Here is a 25,351-nt window from a genome sequence, read left to right as displayed (position 1 = left end):
AACTCCTTGCTTCCCTCCTGCGCCCTCATGGTGGCAATTATTTCCCTCACCTGCTGCTCAAAGTCAAAATGTTCAGCATGGTAATTCCAGGGCACTTCAAATAAATCATGCATTTACAGATTCCTCCCACTTCTAGTTCAACAGGAAAGCTCTGGCTGAGCTGTGTGCCTGCTTTGCTTCTCCCATGAAAGAGGCAAGAGCCTGCCGCACCAAGAAGTGCACTCCCACATACACGCCCCTGCACAAAAGCAGACTTTTAACTTTAGAAGAGTTTTTCTCTGACACTGGCATGATTTTTTTTTGCAAAATCTCAGCTCTCTATATGTGTGTGTGTGCACTTGACAGCATTTCTATTTTTATTTCTGTATTTTTATACTATATAGAAATTCTTTTTACTAAAATGCCATTTACACGGGGATAATGAATGATCAGCAAGGGTCATGCACAGGACAGATATGAGCGGAATGAGTTAAAGATGACTTTGTACACACAGCACTTTAAACAACATACCACAGCTTCACATACCAATGTAATTTTCAGACTTGACAAGCCATGGTTAAAACAACTGATCACTGTGCTCCAGTAACAACTGTCTAGCCATTTACTCAAATGTCTGCTAGCCACTCATTAACTCCTCAAAGATGAGCTTTAAAAAAAATATTGTATTGCCACAAATCATCACCTGCTTCCAACCTCTCTTCTCATCAATGGTTTAAGAGAAGGACATGTACAGAACAGAGATTTGCCCATTTTACCTCTGTTTCCATTCTTTCAGTGCTTCTGCAACATCAGAAATATTACACATTCACCCTGTGGGTACAACTTCTTTATCACGTATCTGGGGAAAACAGAAATCTAACCTGTTCCTGCAAGAACTGGGGATTTGCACTGGTTTGCATTTATTTCAGTGTAAATAAAAGAGTGCTTTTAACAAAAGGGAGTCAGCCTCAATGCCTAGAAGGAAATGAATACTGTAAATACAATTCCAACAACACTAATATTACTGGCCATCAGTTATCCTAGAAAATAAAAAAGCCCCTCCTGACATCATTGTGTAAAATGCCTCTTTGGCCCTATCCAAAACCACTAGCAAATGTATGAAATTCTCTAAATTTGGCCTATACCAAACTTGTGAAGAAAGCAAATGACAGAGTACCCTGACACAAGCACTGAGCAGCACCTTGTCCATTCAAATCAGGCATGACCCGTTCCAAATTCTCATCTCTGACAATTGACAAGAGCAAGGCATACCCAAGTGAGCTAACAAATCTACAGAGTCTTTAATGTAAAAATGTTGCTTTAAAAGCCATGCCAACTCACAGAGCCTCACCTCACTATACATCACAGTCCTCTTTCACCACTGCTCTTAATTAAAGGTAGTATTTATAGCCCTGAAAGATGGCCAAAGCTGACAAGAAACATCTGTACCCTGCTAGGAACCAGAGCACTACAAGATTCAACATTACCATAAATCACCAAAAGTTTAGAAAGGAAGTCCATCAGCCACTTAGTGAAATTAAGAGTACAGCACCTTCCAGCTTCTGCTTTGCTTCTAGGAGCCATGGCTGGGATATGAAGGAGGAACACCCAGCAAGAAGGATGTGCTCTTCCCTCTATTTGCCAAAACTAGTCAACAGGGCTGCGTAAGAAAAACTACCTTCCAACTTCTCCATTCTAACGCTTCATACTGACCGAGGGTGCCCATACATGCATTGAAGAATAAGGGATGCTTCCTTCTGCTATTCCAGTAGTTAATTCTGACAGTTGATTAGCTTATTACTTAGTACGAAGGGGGGCTAAGTAAGTACTTTTTGTACAAAAAAGTTTTTGTACAAAGTACTACCTAGTACAAAAAGTAAGTACTATGTAAGTACTTTTTATACTCACAAAGTAGACGTACAAAAAGGCTGTCAAATCAATACAGGTTGTCTGTAACATAAGGCTCTTGTTCAGGGAAAATTACAGATTCTTAGCAGTAAAGTGAGACTTCAGCTCTCAAGTGGCTTTAGGTGGCTCGAAAACTCAGTGCTCATGTCACTGAAGGCTTAGGAAGTGCAGATGCCCTGTGCATGGCTACTGTGCAAGCTGCCTTCACGGCAGGATATTTTAGCAGGGTCCAAGTGGTGTTACTCAGGGAAAAGGCTGATGTCTCTTCTTACTTTCAGTGCTTTCCAGGTCCATCCTTTTTCCTTCACACCTCTCTTTACTAATCTTCTGAACTCAGTAATGCTTGCCTCCCTCAGTAATGCTCCCTCCCACTTCATTATAAGTGCTTATAATGAATTCTAATCAAGAGCTAAGAGTAACCAAGGCTGAAAATAGGTCTCTCTTCTGCAGTCTACAGTTTCTACACATAAAGAATCCACAGCAGCATTACCATCAAAACAGTGCCAAGAAAGGGCTTTGTGATACAAAGCAAGGCTGGACATAGATTTCTCATGCAGCATTACTATTTATCATGTAAAAATGAGACCTCCACTGAAAAACACAGGCTGAAAAATGTAATAGATTATACTCCCCCTAATCCTAGATTCAAGGCTAAAAGGGATTGTAATGATATTGCTGGTAAATGCCTGTCCAGCAATGCCCACTGATTTTTATCCAGAGACACATTAATCTCTGCTATCAGAAAACACAGAAAACAGAAGCTACAGAAAAACCTGCAGACCTCTCTAGTCTCACAGCACATGAGCTGTGGCCAGAAACCAGGTCTACAGACTGTGGTATTTCTGTCCCCAGCAATGCACTCCTGATGCATCCGTTCTCCTTCTGCCAAAGCATCCCCACACCCACGCGGAATGCACAGAGGCTGTAACCATCATATCCAGCAGAAATTACAGGAATTCGATAAGCAGCTGCTGTGGTAAATGCAGTACTTTCTAATAGCTCTCCAAGCTCATAGATAAAACATGTAAGCTGTAGACTCTAAGCTCTGCCAGGCTTTCCAGCTTTCTTGTAATACTCCATAACTGCCAGGCATTTTATACTGTTTTATTCACTTATTCCATTATAGACCAGTTCTACAGTGATTTAGCTCCCAATACCAAACTATCTCAATCTTGCCATGCTCAGCACTTAGCACACTTGATCTGTTTGTGAATATTCTAGATTCACTTACTGCCCCCATCTCCCATTCCAGGTCCCACCAAAACTGAAACTCTACACAGTAATGTTTGACTGAAGAATGGCTGCAATTTCCAGAAAAAAACACAGCAAGGCCAGTAACATAATGATATTGATACAGGCATCTCATATCTCAGTGGTCTACCCTCCCAGCCAACTAAGCTTCAAGAGGAAACCTCAGCCTGAGTGTGAGTTTATGATGCTTTAAACCTTGGTATGCTCTTCATTTTGTAGCAAATCATGGAGAAAAAACTCTCTTCTTCATCCCAAGGAAAAAAACGCCTATTAGCATTTTTCTTTATGGAGTAAAGGCACTGATCAGTTGGCCCAGCTGCTAACAAAGAAGTGATGTTCAGGGTTGACACTGAGTGGCAGCATGTGACAACTCAGCCTAAGTGCTGTCCTCATCACAGCCACTTCAGTGATCCCAACTTGCCACTTTTACCAGACTGATGCACAGCATATGCTCTGTGGCACATGGACTCCCTTGATGCATATGTTCCTTCCCCAAGGAACACTAATTTATCTGGCATACAAGTCTGTAGGGAGTGCATTGGTTGCACTAATTGTTGGGGAGCTTGGATTAAGACAGGGCTGGAACCTTCACAGACTTTTTGGAAATAGAGGAGGAGGGAACAGGAGGAAAAACAACTTTTTCTCTCAAATAAATGTGCATGCCTTTAACATCAGCTTTACTCCAAGGTAAGCTGTGTCCGGCATTTGTGAGCAAAACCCACCAGAGCAAAATGCAGCAATGACTAAAAGTAAGAAAGGGTGGAGAGACATTCTGGCATGCTGAAGCTAGGGCCCAAACCAACGTTGTTTTCAGCAAGGGTACGGTGTCCACTGAGGAGCCACACTGAAGCTGATAATCACCCACTGCAGGACAATGCTGGCCCTGTTGTCTTAAACACTTTCACTCCGAGCTTTCTCCTCCCAATTCTGAAACAGGACAGCATTCCATCCATAACCATCAACTCTGTCCATGAAAAGCATGCTCTAATACTAGTTCAACAGCCTCTCATGGCAGGGACAAATGAGAAACAGCCAGGTGCCTGTCCCCACTCCTCCTCTCCACCCTCTATGTCCTGCCCTGCGGAAACAAATCCCTGGTCTGAAACCCTTCAGAGAGATGTGGCTGTTCAGTGAATGATATCCTTTCACATTTCAGAGCAGACCAGACATAACCAGTGGCACAGTGGTTAAACCTTTTGTTTAAAAGGACCTGAAAAGCTGTGATTGAACAGTCCAGCTCTGAAAGGAGCAGTTCCACTGAAGAAAGTGAAAAAATCCCAGCCAGCAGTGAGATGTGATGACTCAGTTCCTCCTACAAATGACTCGACCACACAAATGGGCTGGGAACGGCTGTGCTGCAGTTTTGCTACAGCTCCAAACAAGCTTCAAGGCCAAGAGAGAGTGAGCACAAAAGCACTTCAAGCAATGATTTTCCTTGCCAGTTACCTTCAGCTCCAGGGCTCATCCAAGACAGGACATAGGAAGAGGAGAAAAATAATAAAAAAATAAAAATAATGCCCTTTCCTAGCAGATGACTCAGGGTGGTATTTTACTCCAAATGGTTTAATCAGCTTTGAAGTCCTATATACAGGTTCTCTTCAAATACATGCTTTGAAGTAGATCCCTCTTTGAGGACTGACACAGCTGCACTTTGCTGCAACTCAATTCAGTGGGTGTCTCACAAGCACAGCATCAGCCAGGACATACAAAGTGAGGACGGTGTCCATAAGCCAGAGTAACCACCAAGCATCAATTAAAAAGCACCTCAACTGTGTCACATTATAGGGAGAGGAGCAAAGTTAAAGGTAATAATCCCTGTAATCCTCTATTGGTTATCAATACAATACATATGCAAAGTCAATTTCACGGGCTGAAATGCATACTGCTGTTCAAAAATAACTTCTTCTTTCCTATAATAATTTGTCTTTTTCTTTCATTAAAATAATTCCTACTGATTGTAAAAAGGGGAGCTAGCAGCTAAAGCATTCAGAAAATACCATTTCTGTAGGCTTGTATACAGCAAATGCAATTGTCAATACAGGATCACAGCATTAGAACAAGAAGTCCCACCACATGCAGGGACAGGATTGCAACCCTTTTGAAAGACAGCACATACTTTATCACACAGACATGCTGGCCCACTGCCACCTGAACTACAAATGTCTTGCTAAAAATACTTCAGGTTTGACTCCATTTTGACCTCAGGTTTCATACATCACTATGGTATGGATTAGTGCTTGCTAATGGACATTCACCACATTAATGTCACCATGCCTAGAAAGTGAAAACCTGGTCCTCACCACAAGGGATATCCAAAGGCTCCTCCCTGCAATGAGTATTTCTGACATGCATAGACACATAGACAGGACTCTTGAAAGCATTGGGATTGTCCCATACTCAGGATCTGATCCACCTGCCCCAACGAAATTAAACAGACCCAATAAATGCACTGCGTATCTATGACCTTGCTCAGAAAACACTCAGCCCCTACATGTTCCACGAACCCTCAGGCTCTCCCCTCAGAGCCCACCTGCTCCAGGTATCAAGAGCCACCATCCCTGTGTTCAGCACCCACCTGACCCTCATTCCCTATAAGGCTCCTGCTGGGTTCTCCAGGACAGGACCAAAAGTGGGAAGACAGCAGAGGACTTTCCCTCCCGTGCTTTGGCTTCGTTTAACTAGGTTAAACGTTAGGTAGGCTCAGGAAAAGCATATTAACCAGGCAGCTGGTCCAGCTGGTCCTCCCTGGCAGGAAGCAAAACAGATGCATAAAAATACATGTGTTTACACCTTTTGGTTCAGGCTTCCCTGCAAATGTGCAGATGAAGCACTTGAGCACTGGCACTAGTATCACACAGGAGTTTTACACTGAAACCATGCATCAAAATGAACCACCTATCCTCAGAATAGTAAATAAAGAAAAAAAAACAACAAAGAAAAAAACAACCACTAACCAACCCATAGCTCACCCAGCTGTGTTAGCAGGGAGTCTGCATGCTCTGCGTGCCCTGTTCTTCTCCACCGCTGCTGCAGCATCACATCTGAAGACATGCAGGCCTCTCTATGCTGTCCTGCCAGCTGCCAGCTCAGTCTCTCTCTATCCCAGCACACACACACAGGAAGAAGAGACTTAACTGACAATAACATGGAGAGGGGCCTGACTAGCAGCCAGTCACGGCTAATAGATGAGACGGCAAGGCTGTACTTCGGGACCAGCTCAGAGCTGGCAGAGATGCCTCAGTTTTGGTGAATCAAGCCTTCCTGACCTAAATGGCTTTGACTGTAATGGAGACGTGCCAACAGATTCCAGCTTAAAGCTGAGCTGCTGCTGACAGCTCTATACTGAGGCGAGGCGCTTTGTGTAGCAAACTGATCAGCTGCTCCACTTTTTTTTTTTTTTTTTTTTTTTCTCTCTTCTGTCTCTGTCAGCTCCTGGATTTTTGTTTTGTTTATTTTAAGAGGAGGCTGGGAACAGAAGAGGCGAGAAGTCAGCAGCTCTTTTTTTTCTGTAAAACAACAGTTTATTTAGGAACTAGAGGCAGCTTTACAAACTCTCACTAAACTGGTGCTCCAAGGACCTCATTAGCCAGAGCAAAGTCAAACTTTGTACAGCATATCTCCAGAGCCTTGATAAAGTGATGACACCTTCTTGGAGGAATACCAAGGTGAACAGTGTAGCATAACATTTTAGAAGTTATTAGGCTGTGAAATAACAAGGCAAATCCTCAGCTGTCAAAATGCCAGTGGTGTCAGAAATTTACCCTGTGAATTGTACCACCTAATCTTTACCTGGATTCAACATACACCCGTGCCAGCATATTGTGGTTAGCAGTGGCTCAACAACTGACAGATGCATTAGCCCATGTGGCTAACGTAGAGCCCAGCAAATGGGCTCCCGTGCCTGCTTGCTTGCTCACCAGCTGCAGATACAATGGATGCATTTGCTTTTCTAGGACAATAACCAATGCCAGCCCTCTGAATAACCTTTCTTATGCTGGGCATATGGTTGGCAGCAAATATGTAGTACCATGTTCTGACTGACCTATGTCTCCTAGGTCCCAGAGTCTGCCATGAGCTGAGGCATGTCTGGAGGTGAAAAAAATCCACTCAGCAAAATAGGGATTTAAGCAGATTTCACACTAAATGCAAAAATTCAACTGGGTCTCAAAGTGAATCTTCAAAGTGAAGAAAAACTCTACCAGACCTCTATCAGACAGACTAATAAAATGAAAGTATAAAGATTCCCTGTTAGATTCCTAAGTACTGAGTCTTGTAACTACATTGAAAAATCAAATACAAGCTACTTTCGACAAAAAATACTAGTGTGCAAAACTGAAAACCAAAATTATAACTGGCATGCGGGTACTCATAAACTGGGAAGAGACTTAGAGAATCAGCCCGGGGAGAGGAATCAAAACTGGATTTATCTGTCAACAAAGTTTATTGTCTTAAAGAAGGAATAAGCAGAGCGCCAAGTAAGAAACTGCTGGAAATGACCTATACACAGAAGAAAAATATCCACCATGGGAACTACTACAAGAGGCCCCAATAATTAAAAGTAACCTGGTACCCACGGGAATTTCAGGCTACATTCTTGTACATTTATTTTGAGAATCGCCAGATTGCTATAGGGAGTTTGTTTTCTTCCCCTCTTGAATACATGCAACTAAATTTGTGTTTGCATCTCTAGGAAAAAAAGAATAACAGGACTTGCAGAATTTGCTGAGCACCATCAGTTCTTTGAAGATGATGGCAGGTGGTAAATATTTAGCATTTTTGAGGATTAGGAGTTGCAATACAGATTTTTTATTTTCTCTCTGGATTTACAAAAATCTTGGGCAATGTCCTGCCAACAGGGGCAATATTTCCCAAGACAACAGGAAAAGGCACTTATGGCAGGAAAAGAAATGCCATAAGTTTTTTGTTGTTGTTTTGTGGGTTTTTAAAAATTTCTTACTCTGACTCCAGCCTACAAGGGGAGGAAATGAAAATCTGCTGTAAAGTGTGCAGTAAAAGGAAACACTAAAAGAAGTCCAGTCCTTAAAGTCTGGAAGTATAGAGATCATCATAGAGATAATTTCATAATTCTCATTTAGTCATGCAGATGCTTTGTCTGTGGTATACATAGAAAAGATAACTCCTTTTCCCCTCAGGAGTATCTTACTGCTTTGGAAACACATCCCTTTCACCCCACTCTGACTTGCACCACCAATTTCAATCAATTTGCAAATTATTACATCTAGTCCAGGCAACACAAACTCAAGCTCAATGTCTTGTTAGCAGCTTGCTAACAATTTTCCTTACTGCCTCTAAAAGTAAGACTAAACTCCCAGACTGGAAGGCTGAGCCTTGCTCGCCTTAATACAGTCCATTAGCATGGGAAGGGAGGAGAACAGCGCCTGGAGCATGGGTGTGGCAGTGGCGACTGCATGCCTCTGCAAGGATAACAAACAGACAAGGGCATCAAACGCGGTCCAAATGCAACGTCCTTATTGTCATTACAATGCTTCATTACACTGGCAGCCTGCGGTTCAGCCTATTTCATGAGGATCCCATGGTGCCCTGACATCGGAAAGGCTGTCGCTCAGCTCTGAAACCTCACACACTACCCCTCCTCCCCCTGTTCTCCGACCCCCTCCTGTGGAAATTTAAGCCTACTTCAGCTGCAGATTTTTTTTTTCCTCTCAAAGGGTTAATCACTACAGAATGACAAAATATTCTGCATTGGAAGGGATACAAAAGGATCATTGACTCCAACTGTTAAGTGAACGGCCCACAACAGAGATCAAACCCGCAATTTTGGCATTATTAGCATCATGCTCTAACCAACTGAGCTTATCTCAGAGAACTGAAAGAGAATAAACTCCACCCCAAAGACACGAAGAGTCCCAAAGGAAGGCAAGCTGCACGCCCTTCTCCCCCAATCATCCCTCCTCCACTGGCCAGGCACGAAGGGCACCTAAGCTATGCCAGGAAAGGGCTACTTGAAAAAGTAAGCCTGCCTGCTTTGCAGGAAGACTCCGGGGCAGCTGACATCCCCCTACCCTAAGGAAGGATGGCAGGTGGCTATCAAAGCAGGCAGGTCCATCATACAGCTCTTGCCAGGACTTACTGTATTTAACCATGGCCAGCAGCTGACAGGGAGGACAGCATGAATGAAATCTTCAGACACCTAGGAGCTCATGGAACTTGCAGCCTGCAAGCCTCTAATAACGTTTTTTCCTCTTTTTTTTTTTTTCAGTTCTGAAGGCATGTGACCGGCCCTCACATACCAGAGTTGACCCCTCCCAAAGCCAGCAATTTCCTAAGAGCGGAGAAGGATGTTACCCTCCCGCTTATTCATTACGAGGCCAGGTTTCCTTGTCCTTATGCATCAAAACTCACACTCCTTGTGTGAGGTACGCTTTGGATCCCTCCGGACAAGTGCAGAAGGGGCTGTGGTACTCAGCTACCTGCTAACAGGAGGGCATGGCCACAGGGAGCCCCGGCTCCTCTTTTCCCAATTGGCACACGGCTTTCAATTTCCAGGTGAAAAACCACCGGCTCTTTGCCCTCAAGTCGGCCATCCACTTCTGTTTTGGGCCAGAAAGAACTTGTGTTTCACACTGCTTCCCCATTAACTAGTGCTGGTACTTGGAAGCATCCTCCCTCCCCAGTCACTTTTCATATCACAGAAATACAACGGCACAAGGCACTGCTGAGATTCTGGTTTCGGTTTTTGCTCCCTCGGGTTGACAGTACCGTTTCCGGAAAAGGGGAGGGGGTCTCATGCTCCTTGCTGTCCCGCACTGCCACATTACCCTGCTCTGCTCCCAAATCCCCGCACCCGAAATCTCCCCACTTCCCTTTGCACTTGCCAGTATCTACATGCCGAGCCCCCACAGCAACCCCCACCCCTCTGGGAGGGGCTTCTCCCGCCGCTCTCCTCCAGGCAGGGGGCGGCGGGAGCCGGGAACCCTAGCTGGGCAAAGTGCACGGAGCGCTCCGACGGCACCACGCACGGCCGGGCACGGCGGGGCGAAGGGCTTGCCTCCCCACACCCTCCTTCTCCGGGAGGGCTGGACCACTGCGGAGGGTGCCTCCGCTGCTCTTCAGCGCTAGGCAAGGAATTGCATGAGGGGAGGGAAATACGCGAGAGGAATTGCAGCACTAAGCACAACCGCAGGTTCACAGCACCGTAGGAAACGAGAGCTTCAGCAGCAGGCACAGAGGTGCCATACACGCATCGCACAGGCAGACTTAGGTAAACCTTAGTCTAGGATTGCTTCAGGGAACACAGCCGCGCGTTCAAACTCCCTGAGCCGCAAGGGCTCAGGAGGCTATTTCTGGTTCATCTGAGCATCACCATGACACACCGCCTTGACCCCTCTGCGATAAACCTGCCACTAGCCCCAGCACGCCCACGCTGCTGCTTCTCACCCATGCGCTCTTAACACCGTGATTCCCCACTGGCTCCAACAAAGTAGTACTCGCGACCTGTCAGTCGCCTGTCAGTCACCACACAACATACACGCCTAGTGCAATACAACATGGTATTGGAATACCGAAGGAGGAAGGGTGGTGTTAGCTGTAAGATTATTGCTGGGAGGATTACTCTCTTGGGCATACTCGTGGCTAGGCATCCTGCCGTAGTGACATTCTCTACCGGCATTTACCTTAGGTGAGCCCTTGAGGCTTATCCCTAACAAACCAGAAACACTTTTTTTTTTTTTTTTTCCCTAATTAAGTGAGGAAAAAAGTATTTAAACATCTACTGCTAGCTTATCAGTATGGCTGCAAATCTAAACTAAAATTAATTCCAAGTGAAATCCACATTAAGCAGGCACCTGATGTGACTCATCACATCAGTGATTGTCTTTGTCATAATTTTTGTCCTGATGAGCCTTATGTGACAGTATCTTTTAAATACTACTTGCTGCAACTACAGGGTAAAAGAATCTGGATCTGAATGTGCTGCTTGTTCTCCTATGTCCAGTTTTATGTCAGCCTTTGGTTTTGCTATAAGTAAGGAGCTACAAGTCTCAGGACTGACTTCAGTTTCTGGCTCCATACAGGTTATTGCAGATTAGCAATCACTTATTTCCTATTGGCAGGCACCATGCATGCACAAGATTTAAACACCTTTTTTACTGTATGATTGAGGGAAAAATATTTTAAACTCTAACATCCTTCTGCCTGCTGTTTTAAGAGCAAACTGTGCCTTAATCCATACTACTTCTGCTCAAAGGACTTCTTTCATTTTAGCACAAAATAAAACAGATAAAAGATCTCCCACCCTTACTCCCAGAAAAGCTCCAACTAGACTAGTTCCATCGAAGGGAATAGTCCTAGGACTCTTAGATAACATCCTGTCCCTGGAGAATGAAGACCAGAGGCATCTTTGTCACTCACAAGGTCCTTTACCACCTTGCAGGTGTGTTGCACCCTCACCACTCTGCTTTTAATTCAACCTCCCACTTTGTCTGTGTCTGCCTTTCACTGTCCCCACTCACTTTGACAGCACACTGTAAGAAAAGTTTGTACCCAGAGTGATTTTCTGCAATTGTACAGTATTTTCTGACCATTCAGCCTAGTTTTTGCTTCTCACACGACTCTTTCTTTTAATAGGCTTTCTCACCTCTCCTTTTACTTAATCAGAAATTATTAACATTTTTGTAATGCTCACTTCTCTTTCACTAAGTGCACAAACGAAAGAAGCAGCTAACCTGTGAATGTGGTGGGAGCAAAATCTCATCCCAGCAGAAGTAATGTTCTAAACTCCCACTGACCTCAAGAGAGGAAACACTGTGCACAAAGGCACATGTTTAACATTCAGATCACAAACTGCATTTGGACAACTCATTTGTGTACACAAAGTGTTACCACTCCTAAAGTTGCTGCCAAAAAATTCAGGTAAGAACTGTAGCTGAACAAGGTTCATTTGTAACCAATAACTAACTCCTCCAGAGACAGGTCCCAGAGATGTGATAATACCAGACATTTATCAACACATCAGCATTGCCTAATAAACCTCCATAATGTAAATTTGCTCTCTTCTTATGAATGGCAGGTATGGATGGCTCATTTCTCTTCTGCAGTCACCCTGGAAATTATTCTTGTCGAAAATTAGAAGTGTTAAAAGAGGCAAAACTACACTCTCTGACAGTACACTAAAGTAAAGAGAGGTTGGGAAAAAATCAGCAGGCACACAGAAAGCTCACCCACTACTTTTACCTTTCCAGATGAGGGACTTCTGTGACATCTCCTTTGAAGAGTGTTTCGCTTGCATCCCTTAAGCCATTGGCAATGCCTTCACCACATCCCTTCACCTCCCTGTCAGGCACATCTGTCTGCCCCACAGCTGATGTCCTATCTAAAAACTGTCCACCCTCCTTCATGCGCTGCTGGATTATGGGAGTGAGTGGTATCTCAAAGCTGAAGTAGCTATCAGGCTCTGAGTACAACGTGTCCAGAGATTCCGCACTGTAGTACAAAGATGCATTGTCTAGGATGTTTTCAAACTGTGAGCTGTATAGATCAGTGGAGATGTCAGAGTGCCTCTGCCCAAGGAAATCTTCGTATCCTCCTGTGGCGGCTTCCCCCTCCTCCACCATCCTGAAAATTAACCAGAAACAGCTCATTTCAGTTTGGGGGCAAGACTTTGGGCAATCCTTCTCATCTTCCACTTTTCTGAACAGAAAGGTTAACGCAGCTTTATGCAAGAGAGGGCACTGCAGGTAAAATGCTGGTTTTTCCTTGCACTACCTCTCTTTATGACTGTTATCATCTCCCTCTCCAGGGACATAGAAAGAAACAATTTTCTGGGTAAAAGAAGAGGGCTAGGAGACATCCTAATACTGTCTAACTGATCAGCTGCTTACGTGCAAAAGAGAAAAGCACAGTGTGCAAGATCTATCCTAGCACCAGTGCCAAGCCAGAGACTGCACATGCTGGAGATGTGTATCCAGATGGAGCCTCTGCCCCTGAAGGATTATTTGCCAGCTCTGCAGTCCTAGGACTGGGGTCTTCAGCAAAAAGCTGAAGGAAATCACTCCAAAATGCAAAGGGAAGCACGTGCAATTAAAAATATGGAGCCTGGGGAACCAGATTTGAAGGGAGAAAACTCAGCCTGCTTGCTGATGCAAGGAAAGGTATACCATTCCCCTGAAGAGTTTTCTTCTCTGCTGCACCAAATACTGTGGGGCTCCTCAACATGCCAGAGGTTAGGGTAGCCAGCCCAAGTAATCCCATGCACTAGTCAAAGCAAAACTCCACAGATACAGAGGTGCAGAGGCAGGAAAGCCTCCCTTGTAGAGATGTTGTCTCAGCAGCACACATCTCTCCAGGTCAAAGTGGGCATGATTTGCTCAGAGCGCACCAGTGGAACCTTTTGTTTTGTCAGAGATATGCATCAGGAAAGAAAAGCAAGCAAATCAGGATGCAAAGCAACATGCCATTCTTGCAATATGTACTGCTAAAATGATATAAACACAGATAGATAGATAGATAGATAACACAGAAAGCACATATTGTAGCATTTATCCTCCTATGATCGACATGGCCTTAATGTCTTTATTATCCAACCATTCAGAGGTTGTCACAGTTTTTGCACAAACTCTGAATGAAACCAGAAAATCTGTTCAGGTGTGTATGGACAGGCCTGCGTGCCAACTGTATTTAATTACATAGTGTTCTGGTTTAGGGCAAATTTGGGAGAAAACGTCAAAAAAGGGCCCCCCCCCAGAAAGCAAACTCACACAGCCCCCTCCCCCCAATCAGTTCAGGAAGAATTTCCTCTGAGAGAAGTGGAAAAAACCTGTTTATTTAACAGGCAAAGCACTCCCCAGCACAAAAAATGAACAATACTAGATGACAAAACTCATTTGTCTCTCTGAAGAGATGACAAATTCAAAAAATCTCTCTGGGGGGTGGTCACTCTGTTATCAGTCCCTCCGGCACTGGGAAAGGCTGCTGCTGCCCACAGTAGGCCCTGGTGGGCCACAAAGTGCAAGCTCTCGGTGTTTCCCCAGGCCCCAGTCTGGAGCAGGTTTGAATGGATCCAAGAAAAGGGAAAGAAAACCAGTCCAGGGAAACTTGGACTGCCTCAGCTAGCTAAACGAACTAGAAAGCGAAGGAGCGCGGTGTCCTGTCCCATCCGTGCCCAGACAACACAGTGTTCTGTGTCCAGCAGACTGTGGAGAAGTTAGTGCAGGCTGATAACAAACTCTGTGCTTCTTCTTCTCCCCACCTTCGTTCTCAGAGCCCATCTTGAAGGCACAGAATAGAATATCCAGCATAAACAGAACACATGACTGGGGGATATGAGCATCATAACGTCACCCTAGGACACATGGCATGTCCAGATCCCAATTACACCTGCTACAGATGCTTCATCACAAAGACATCCCTGTGCAAACAGCAAGACTTCAGTACCAACTTCAGGCACTAGCCAACCACCAGCTATGTGAACCACTACTGTAAACACCACACCACAGGCAGCAGACAAATATTTGCTGCTTCTTATTAGCTCCTAAACAGGTAGGCACAAGCCACATGCCTAGATAAGAGAACCCCTGCCTTACTCCTGCTACCCTCTTAGCACCAGCTCACCTGCCCTGGTCTCTCGCAAACACAGCCATCTCCTCCTCACCACAGTTCTTCCTGTCCTTCACAGAAACTTCATCCTTCCTGCTTTCTTTGAGCAGTGGTAGAGGAGTGGCTCCAGAGGCACCAGGTTCCAGCCTTGGGTCTTCACAGACCTCACTCCAGGCACTGTCTGGCAAGGAATGCAAGATCATTGGTGACATGGGGTGGCTGGATGTTTTGGGGAATGCCTTCCTCTCCACAGACACAGAGTCCAGCAGTGAGTGCTTCTTTCTTCGCTGCTCCTCAGCTTTTTGCAGCCATAAGATCTCCACACCTTGAAATTCTACATGTTTACTCACAGCTGCCTCTTTAGCAAGCCTTCTCTCAGTACCTGTTTGCATCTTGCCTTGACTGTACTCTGAAAACTCCTCAAAACGTGTCCCCCTCTCCACTCTGCTGACTGCTTCCAGGTTTGTCACAGATGGCTTGTGACAGCTTGGTTTCTGAGCTGTGTGGACCTCCTCTGCTTTATTACTTATGGTTTGTGAGGATTCAGACTGCTTTTCTCCAGATCGTACTGAAGCCAGATCTTTCTCTATGATCAAATGCTTTTTTTCCTCAGCTGTTCGTTCAGATGGAAGAAACATGTCTGAGAGTTTTTCTTGGCCTGCTGAAATTGGTTCTCTGGGTGCCTGCACATTTTGGCTGCCAGTAACACTCGTTTTTTCCATTTGCATCTCTGAATCTGCAGATCTCTGAAGAGAAGTATTTGCTCTTTCTTGCACCTTTGTTGCTTCTAACTGTCGAGAGATTTTCATAATCTCTGGCAGATTACTCGTGGGTTGCAAACCTTCTTCTGAGGTGTGAAGCTGCAATGCCCCTGCAGCAGGCCTCAAATTATCAGCAGGAGCCGCGCACTGAGGAATAGGCCTGACACGGTGGTGACTGTCCCGTCTTTCTGGACTGCGTGTTATAGGCTTGGCCTGGCATGTCCATGGAGCCGATGGCGCTTGTCTGCTCGACTCTACGGTGCCATACTCTGGAAATTCATTGATGATGGTATGAGGAGGCAGACTGCTGCTTCCACGGCCACTACCTGCAAAGTAAAAAGAGAGACACCCTGGATTTATCTACCACAAGCACAAAGCAAAAAGTCTGATCTCTCTCCCTGGCCCGCTCCTAACAGAGTAACAATGCTCTCCCCTGCAGAGAAAATACTTCAGTTTAACTCACTTCTGCTTTCGCACTGCAGTTATCCAAAGTTGGTCCTTTTACATAGGAGTGTTTGGGCGGCCCTACTTGGGGAGTCTGCACGACAGAGGAAGGAATGCCAGAAATGTCTGCTACACTTCAGAAAAGGTCCCAATGGCACGTGAACAGTCTGAGGCCTCAGGCCAGGCCACAGGCCTAAGAAAGCAGAGATTCAGATGTCTGACATCCATCCATACACAGAATGCACCACCCATGATGGTTTTACTTAAAAAGGACACTACACATGATGGTTTTACGTTTATAGGTAATTTGCACTTGTAAAGGTGAAACACTGGGAAGATAATCAGCCACACCCCTTGTGTTCTACAGCCTTGACAAAGCTAAGTGGCTAAATTACAAAGTAATTAATGAGCAATTCAACTTTCTGCCAGGACTACCCTCTTCCTTTAACAACTCAGGTAGCTGAAGGTCATGTTGCAGTGATGGATGCATATCAAGCAATTCACATTTTCTACTGCAGCAAGTAGCTGCTGCAGAAAAACGTTGCTACCCCTTCCTTGTGCTTTTCCAACGGATGTAAACAAAGCAGGACCAAAAATAGGTGGTCCCATTTTCCAAGCATCAAGCACTCAGTGGCTCCCATTGTTTCGAGGTAACAGAGAACCATCTGTCCGAAGGGACCTCAGGGATCATATAATGACAGATAATTGGCCACCTTATATCATAGCCCAAGGAGGAACTGAGCTTTTGGGGGAAAAAAAAACCCAAAACAACAATTAAAAAGCCAACCATCAACAGCTGCATTTGTCCCACTCCTTTAGGAAAGAAAAAAAAAAAAAAAAAAAAAAACAAAACTGGCTTGGAGTATAAAAGTGTTTTAAATCAAACTGCAGGGTAGCCAGACCGAAACACCTACTTTGAAAAGCATCAGGGGTGACAGCTCTGAAACCAGACACCAACTTGAATTTGAATGGTTTGGTCCCAAGGTGCATCTCTAGGTGCTGCAATGCAAACTGATTCCTATCTCTGCTCCAAGCAGGCTGGCCACGGTCTGTTTCTGAGCAGAAGCCATGTAGCTGTGGTTAATGATAGGCTGAGTTCAAAGTGAAAGAGAGGATAATCTAACACAAGTTCAGAACGGCATTAATATGGCTACCTATATGCCAGTGGCTTGTTAAGGTAAGCAGAAGCTCACATCTGCCAGTATATCCCAGTATATCTAGCCACAGGGAAAATACCACACACTAGGCATGGTGCAGGATCAAAGTGACAATCTTGGACCCTGCCAAGCCTCAGAATTCTCCCCAGTGGGTTCTTCAAACGTCTCCATGCCATTTACTTAATCACTGTATAATAAAAACTTAGCTTCATCCAGACAACCTGGTTGCTGTTCAGGACAGTGACTGGACAAAGCAGGGACCTTTTCTCTGCTGCAAGGTCCCGGGGAGATGTAAGGAGCAAGGATGCCCTGTCCACAATTGCATCACCAGCCCATCTTCATGGCAAGGTGTGGGTGCACCCACAGTGCTTTTCCTGAGTGTCTGAAGCAGCAGACAGTCCCTTTACACACAGCTCAGCCACAGAGAGCTTGCGTGCATCTCAAGCCCACACTTTTCATGGCACAGACACTAGGCTGCCACTGTGGGACACTTCCACCAGTTCAGACTTACATATGACAGTGCTGCTCTGTTACAATGTCCCTACACCTGCACCAGAACAACCCCAGGCAAGCAACCCCAAGCTGCTTTCTCATCCCACAATCCGTCTCTAATGCCAAAGCTTTAGTGTTTGGTGCTCTCTCAGCATGGTCTAGAGGAGGAATTTCTTAGAAGACGACTAATAGGGAGCATGTCACTATAGATGCTAACATAAACCCTTCCTGCTGGACACATCCACCCACAGCAATGCTTAATGTGTGCCCTCAGCACTGTGGGACAGCACTTGGCCAGGCCACTGCCCAGGCCACATTCTCTGGCTGCACTGCATGAAGAAAGGGAATACACAGTGCCCCAAGAGCTGGGACCCCCCATGCCTCACTCCAACCCACACATCCCGCCTTGTTGGAAGGAAGACTGGAGCCTCAGCCCTGGCCTCCTGTAGGGCTGGGAGGCAGCCAACGTGCTCCAGAGGCCAAGCCCTAACAAGGCACCGCACACAGCTCCTGCCAAGGGGCCAGGCTCGTCTCTGCTAATTGCTATCTTAGCTTCTGAACCAACTTGAGGGAAACAGAGGGGGCCTTATTTCTTGTGGTGAATGCTAAATGCTCTGCTGCATGTCCCTATCTGCCACTGACATCCACTGCTGATGGTGGAAAGAAATCTTGAGCAAGTTTCTGATTTACTTCTCCTCCTGAACTTCATAGTCTGGCAAGCCCATCAGACTCCAGAAGAGGTACAGATACAGAGCACATACCCGCACATGCAGGCACAGAGAGATGTCCATAGGGAGGAAGAGTGCTTACACATATTCCCCTCTGCCACACCTGCAAGCTGTGCTCCATCTGGGCAAGAGAGTAGCGCCTTACAGTAGAAATGTAAGGCATTTTCTGAAGTGAAACGTCAGCAGCTGTCCTCTGGATGGACTACTGCTGCTGCTGCCACTGCTGTATGCAAGCACAAGTCAGTGGGATTCTTGCCTTCATGCAGTAATATTGCCTAATTCTCTGTGTGATTGAAAAAAACTTCCTGTATGACATCAAAGCAGTGCTCTGTTGCCGTTATATTAGGTACCACCATGCACATGACTGCCAAGGTCTCTATTTTGTGAAGTAAACCACAACCAATCTGCCACTCTCTCCCAAAGCAAAGCCTTTCCCTTTCCTCAGGGAGCTATTTCAAATACAAGAGCTTAGGGGAGCTTGAGCTCTTTAAGGGAAACTCCTCCCTTATTCCCATCCACCACCACAGCATCATGTCTTGCTGCAGCTACTGGCATATCCTGTCCAACCCCATCCCCCAATATGACTGCATAACAAACAAGGATAGAAAGACAACAACAAAATTTAAGGACCGCACTGAAGATGCTCAGAGAAAAAAAATACCCATCACCAAACAAACAAAGAAAGGACACACACTTTCAGGTAACACAAATTTCTACTTTGCATTGAAGGTGCCTTCTTTCAACAAATGAAAAAAAAAAAAAAAAAGAAAGAAAAGAAAGAAAGAAATGGATAGGGAAAAAGCTAAAATAGAAAGGGGGTGAGTGACTAGAAAACTGAGACCGGGCAAATATAATCCAACAGCATTTGGCAGCCTTTCTGATGACTAGATGTTGAAAGAATTAATGACTTAAATCAGGCATAGATATGATATTTCATAGGTAAATAACCATTCCATGTCAAGCAAACTTGTCTACAGCATAATAAAAGGAAATTCTAGGAAGCAAAACACAAGTTAAAAGCATAGACAGACATTTTGTTCACAGGTACATTTTAAAAAAGAATGGTGTGAGTGTCTCTCTCTCGACAGTATATATATATAAAATATAGCTTGAGAAATTAGATATATTTGCTTGAACAGTCTTCTTACTCACAGAGGTTACTGTAGCTCCAGCAGTTACCCATTGGTCAAAGAAATAAAATGCAAAGATCATCAGTTTATCTATAGCAATACCAGCTAATTCAATTGCTGCTGTTCTAGTCAACTGGAATCAAAATAGTTTCAAATTTCCTGGCAGCTGCTGCCCTGCACTGCACACAATGATGTAAATGGATGCTTTCTGAGTATTATGAAACTGATGGGGGAACTGCAGTCTCATTCAGTCTATCGCAGGAGCTAAGGAGTCCACCTTGGCAGCTTGCAGGGGGAAAAAATAATTTCCTCCAGCAAGGCTGCCTGACGGCATGCCAGGGATACGTCTGTGCTTAGGTGCTGTTTTTGTAACTGCATCCGTAAGGGGAGAATCGGGCAGAATGGCGATGCTGAGAATCATGTGCTGGTTTTGGAATGCAGGATGCTTTATAGCATTTCAGCATTAGTGAACTGGAAGCATTCACTAAGCAGCCCAGTCATTCTGCATTTTATGTCTGGGCAGCTCCTTGCACCGATCACAAGTAGCACGTGGGTGAGATTGCATGCAGCAACATATCAGTTATGCTTTCCTGGTATTCTTGCCACCATTTGTAAAAGGCAAATTAGGGCAAGTAAAAAACAATGTATGCATTAAGATGAGACAAATCTCCAGGTGACAGAGTTTAATGAAAAAATCACAGGATTTATGGTATTGTATCACTACTGCAGCCTGCCAAAGAGGAGGGTTACACACATCTCCTTGTCGTGCACTGCATTATGTTACAACTTCTACAGTCACTAAAACTATTCCACATGATAAAGCAGCCTGCTCCTGCTGAGATGGAACAGATGTCCCCTATAAAAGGGGAGGGATACTGCACAGCCTCTGGCAGCCTTGTGCAGCAGCCCTTTTTCCAAATGATGTCATTCTCCATGCTGCAATAAGTCCTGCCTGGCCAGCATAGCCAAAGCCAGGGGATTAACATAATGCAAACACAGGGCTTTTGTAACTGGATTGCAAACATCCACACCGGACTGGGCACAGGATTTTCTGCAGCTTGCAGACCCTCCAGGCTTTTGGGCAGTTGGCTTGCTCCAAAAAGGAGAAGTGGAGCCAGGTCTTCATCCCATCGAAAAGTTACAGCAGCATTATGTAAAAACAACAAGCTGGTGGAAATGGGGAAGCTGAGTGAAAGTGAGAGGCAAACAGAGGGAGGACGTTGAAGAGAGTTGCTTAGAAATAAATCCTGGTGAAGTGCCCCTGTGCCTTAGCAAACATGCAGGGAAAGTAGAGAGGAATAGAGGTATGGCAGAGCCCTTGCAGAAAAACTGACCATCTTGGCTGAGATCCCTCACCTCAAAAAGAGACAACCAGAGGGACTCCTTGCTGTGGTCACTGGGAGGTTTGGACAGAGCCCAACAGCATGCACAGGCTGTGTGCTCTTTGCAGTCCATACTTGAACAGCCAGACAGTGGTGTGACAGCCAGTGGCTCAGGGTTACCCAGAAATTAAATTGTTCAGGGAAAAAAATAACCCCCTGCACACATGCAGGGGCAGTATGTTGCTAAGGAAATTGTACACCCACAGCTTCCTGCACACTGGAAGAGATTTACAAAAAGATACTGCCCACCACTGTTCTTGTGTAGTTCCCTAAATTCTGGGGGTTTTGGGCTACCAGAGACAGTGCTAGATGAAACTTCAGTTTGCCATAGGACAACCATACCCATGCTACGTAAATCCGTGACAAATCTCTCTGCTAGCCAGTGCTGTAGTCTGGTAGGATATTATGACGATAAGTTGTCATTGGTTTGAAAGAGTGAGAAAAGCCACTAGGATAAGAATATAAATCCTGTGCATTTAGAAAGCATGTAAAATATATGGGTCACTTTGTGCCCTCTCTGAGAATCTGTGTGGATTTTTTTACAACTGCACAAGTTCTAGCCCTATTCCTGATGGAAAGCTTTATGCAAGCAATACTGTGACTTGTTTGCATATTTTTCCCCACAGATTTTAACTTCTTCCCAGTGGTAAGCAAGGTTTGGGACCACTTGCATAACCCCAACTGCTCTGAATTAAAAAGCCTGTAGCTTTCCCCTGGTTGCAAGAAGGATGTCACCTTGCTGCAGTCACTCATAGGCCTACAGTGAGCTCAAAACAGGACAAAGTCCAAAACTAACATGCAGCACATGCTAAGAGGATTTAGTGTGAGGGATTATCCACTACAAATTGCTGTATGGGTCACAGATGGTCAGTGAGATAGCTCAGTCCCAAGAGTCATTACCCTGGAAAGCAAAATGGTAGAGTGGAACAGCTGCTAGCATGAGCAGTAACAGGAGGGAATACAAAGGGAATATCTGGACTCCTTATCTTGACATAAAAGTGCAAGTGGGTCTTAGAATATTTAATACCCTTTTTCTTCTTTGAAGTCCCACACTCTAGAATTATATGGCTTTGAGAATCTCAAGTTTTGATTTAAGACATATGTTTCGAGAAGTCTGAAACCCAAAATGTAAACAACAGATCACAAAAGAATCTGAAATTTTCTATTTTTCTGCTGCTGTGATTTAGAAAGGATGCAGCTAACAGATTCTCTAAGTGTAGATACACAGTAATTAGCAAGAATTACTTCAAAAGCTCTGTAAGAGCCTTCACCTGAAGAAAAAACTTCTGAAGCAGTGACAACTCACAGCTGCTTTGACAATTTCAGTATCTACGACGACTTTACAGCCTCTCCAAATTCACTTATAATTAATGTTCTATATCAAAAATACTGTATTTTTCAATAATCTTCTCAAAGCCTTTGGAAAGTTGCTTTGTGCAAGCAACAACGGCTTTAAAAATCCATCACTTGTAAGCACAGATCTCAGAAACTCTGGATTTCTGTAGATCCAGAGATCTGCAGAAAAGGATGTCCTTTACTACATTTCAGAGTTTGGGACCAATTAACCAAGCTGAGAGTAGTCTTGCTAGGCAGTTCTTAAAGCATCCCTAGGAGATGGAGCTCAAGTTATGTGCCCAGCTAAAACAAAAATAGGACATGTGCATCTCCCAGGCTCCAAGCGTTTGTTGCTAAAGGTGCTGTTGGGCATTGCCTAGTAACTTTTCAGCAGGCTCTCAAGCCAGTGAGACTCCCTTCCTCCAGAAGCTGGATGGAGTTAAATAAACAACACAGGGATCTAAGGCAGAAGGTACTTGTTAAAGCAGTGAACTGTGAACAGGAAAAATACAAGCTGTACTCTGTGTTACACTCTGTCAGTCCAATACCAGGCCAGAACTGCACCTACCCACATAATTTTATTTAAATGCCTTCTCCATGTGTGTATCAACAGCAAGTTAATATGCATCATTTCCTTCAGAAAGCTTCCGAAATGAAGTAAGGCTACAGCACAGTAGAGGGTTTGTGTTATGTGCTGCAGATCTCACCAGATGATGGGGCTGAGGCCAAGGAGATGACATGGTAATAGGTAAAAATGCATCTGTGTCCCACTGTACCTGCCTGTAACAAGCAAAGTCAGCTGGCTGAGCTTCTCCTGTTGTGCCCATTGACCTGTCTGCCATTTTCTGATTGCCTAATGGAAGGGGATGACTTGACTGCCTCCAGGAAAGTGTTGCTGAGTCCTGCCAACTTCAGCTGAATTCAGGCTGTGCCACATGTGCTCAGAGCATCTGATGTGGCCAGACACTGACAGACTGCCAGCATCACCAGGTCCCTGAGTATTTGCATGCTCACATCAGCATGGCTCTCTGCTTTGGCCAACAGAGCACAGATAGGGAGACATTTACTGCCTTAACTCTGGCATTTCCTAACTTCTGAGTGCTTAATTCTGCACCTTTAAAAAAACAATAAACAAACAGTCCATGTTTTAATTATTATTTGTACTAAAGCCTTGGCCTTCAAACAACTCTGTTGTTTAGAAAGTTGAGGATGTGGTAATCTCCTCCCTACAGCTGTAGTTATGATAACTTGAACTATCCAAGCTTTCAAGTGGAGGTCACAAGACATTCAATTTCCTCCTGTGGCACAAGGGACTTAGCATAATGCCTTGTGCCCTCTTCAGTTTTCCTCCCCCCCTGGACTGGAAACTCAGACATCCATCACACCACACCCGACAGCTCCAGAGCATACCTAAGCTTCTCCCAGCCCCAGGCAGCAGGACTCAGAAATTCAAGGGAGATAGCAAGATAGTTCCACCTCTCCACCTCTGCATCCAAGGTGCAGAGCATAATGCTGTCCTTCTGCGCCAGCATTTATCTTTCCATGTGCACAGTTCTCATCTGACAGCACTGTAAGAGCTTGCTGCTCTTCAGAGCATCCAAAACAACCTGCTTTACTCCATGTTGGAGTGAAAGAGCAGCAGTCAGCATAGCCAGTGAATATGCTGGTACCAAAGAGGTAATCATTTCCTATAGTGCACAAATGCAACTGGAAAAGTACCTTCTAATACAGTACCTCTGGAGACTTAAATTTTAAAAGTTAACCTTCTTTTTGCATCATTGCCAACCAGCAATGCCAAACACTGGGGATATTTATGAGAAAACTATTGATTACACACTATGATTTAAAAACTCCTGCAGGACTTTCTGACTTGTATGTCAGAAAATGCAGTGGGACACTAGAAACAACAACATCAACAAGCTGATAAAGTCAAGTATGGACAACAGGATGACAGAATTTTAATTATGGGGGAGAGAGGTAACACAGCTCTGAGCTTTCTCCTTGTGTGTGTTCCTGGTAAACACTGCAGGACATCTGATGTGCCAATCCTTCACTGTAATTAAGCAAAATTAATGTGAACATCAGGCAGTCCTCCAACCCTCAGAAAATGCAGTTTTGCACCTTTTAAACAGAGCTGCAGAGGAAGATACCAGATCAGGGAGCCCAGACTTTCAGGATTGCCTGGAGATGGAAAGAGCAAGAGATGAAAATATGGCAAAGGGTGGTGCCTCAAAATGGAAAACAACAGGGCTGGAGCACTGGGCAAGACTACAGTCAGCAGTCTGGGCTATCATGAGAACAATGTAATGAGTGCCTGTGGACTAAGGGCAGTTCCTGCAGTGAGGACCAGGAAGGTATACCACTTCTGTGCAATGTGAGGGGGATGCAGCAGAGCTGGACATGTGTGCCTTGAAGGAACAGAGCAAACAAGCAAGGCAGAATGTACATCAGTGATGCTCACTTTACACAAAGATACTGGGATAATTTTCTTAAAGGTGTTTAAATCAGAAGTACAAGAACCCTGAAAAGTCTTTACTTTTACAAAATAGCAGCCATTGTGTCCTTCCTTTGCTCTTGAAAAAAAAGTTCTAGACATCCTAAAGCAAAAGCAATAATTTCTTCGATTGCAGTTCAGGAACAGGAATGTTGCATGGGTCAAAGTATGTGTTGGATTTTCTTTCCTGTGTCATATCTGGCATTGTTTGACCCCTTGCAATGGTGATTTAGCACACATTGCCAGGAGAAAATAAGCCTTTTTTTTTAGAAATCTTCTTTTGGCATTATTTTGCAGGGGTTTGTTACAGTTTTTGCTGGCTTGAGCTTGCTAAGCACACAGATGAGCCCAAGAACTAGTATGAGACAATCGGTGGCAGTGTGTGTCTGGGACCATCTCTTTTGGCAGAAGATGTTAAATGAGCTCAGTTGCCTCATGACACTTCACTGAACACAAAACAGCAAGTGACAGGCTCTCCAAAAAGCTATTTGTTTCACCAGGAATTAAAAACCAAGCTTCTTCTAGCAGCTGTTGGGAAAGACCAGATTTGCATAGCAACACAGGCAGTATTTGTACAGGGCCTTTTTGTGAAGGATGAGATTAAACCTCTGATACACAGGAGGGATGAAAGCTTTCTCATCTCAGAAGCATCAGAGAAAAGACTGTTAATTAATCTTAAGAAGCTATTTTCTTCCTAACAACGGTCTTGGATTTAT

The 25,351-nt window shown here is 44.6% G+C and overlaps 1 protein-coding gene across 5 annotated transcripts in view; it reads right to left on the bottom strand.

The window, feature by feature from the left end:
- The window catches only part of LOC128802444 (PH and SEC7 domain-containing protein 3-like), a 119,861-nt gene that overhangs the window by 78,545 nt on the left and 15,965 nt on the right, over positions 1-25,351 (bottom strand). For 3 of the 5 annotated variants that reach the window (XM_053968824.1, XM_053968826.1, XM_053968825.1), the window contains exons 1-2: positions 14,728-15,599; positions 12,352-12,732 (exon numbers count right to left, since the gene is read on the bottom strand). In XM_053968824.1, the coding sequence (XP_053824799.1) occupies positions 12,352-12,732; positions 14,728-15,521 (1,175 nt within the window). In that variant the 5' untranslated portion in view covers positions 15,522-15,599. Of the gene's footprint in view, positions 1-12,351; positions 12,733-14,727; positions 15,800-25,351 lie in introns of those variants that run through there. The other 2 variants (XM_053968828.1, XM_053968823.1) reach the window with 2 other exon arrangements.

The sequence above is a fragment of the Vidua chalybeata genome, chromosome Z (genome assembly GCF_026979565.1).
Source record: "Vidua chalybeata isolate OUT-0048 chromosome Z, bVidCha1 merged haplotype, whole genome shotgun sequence".
Lineage (NCBI taxonomy): Eukaryota > Metazoa > Chordata > Aves > Passeriformes > Viduidae > Vidua > Vidua chalybeata.
The sequence above is the reverse complement of the archived record's forward strand: the minus strand, read 5'-3'. Positions and strand labels throughout refer to the sequence as shown.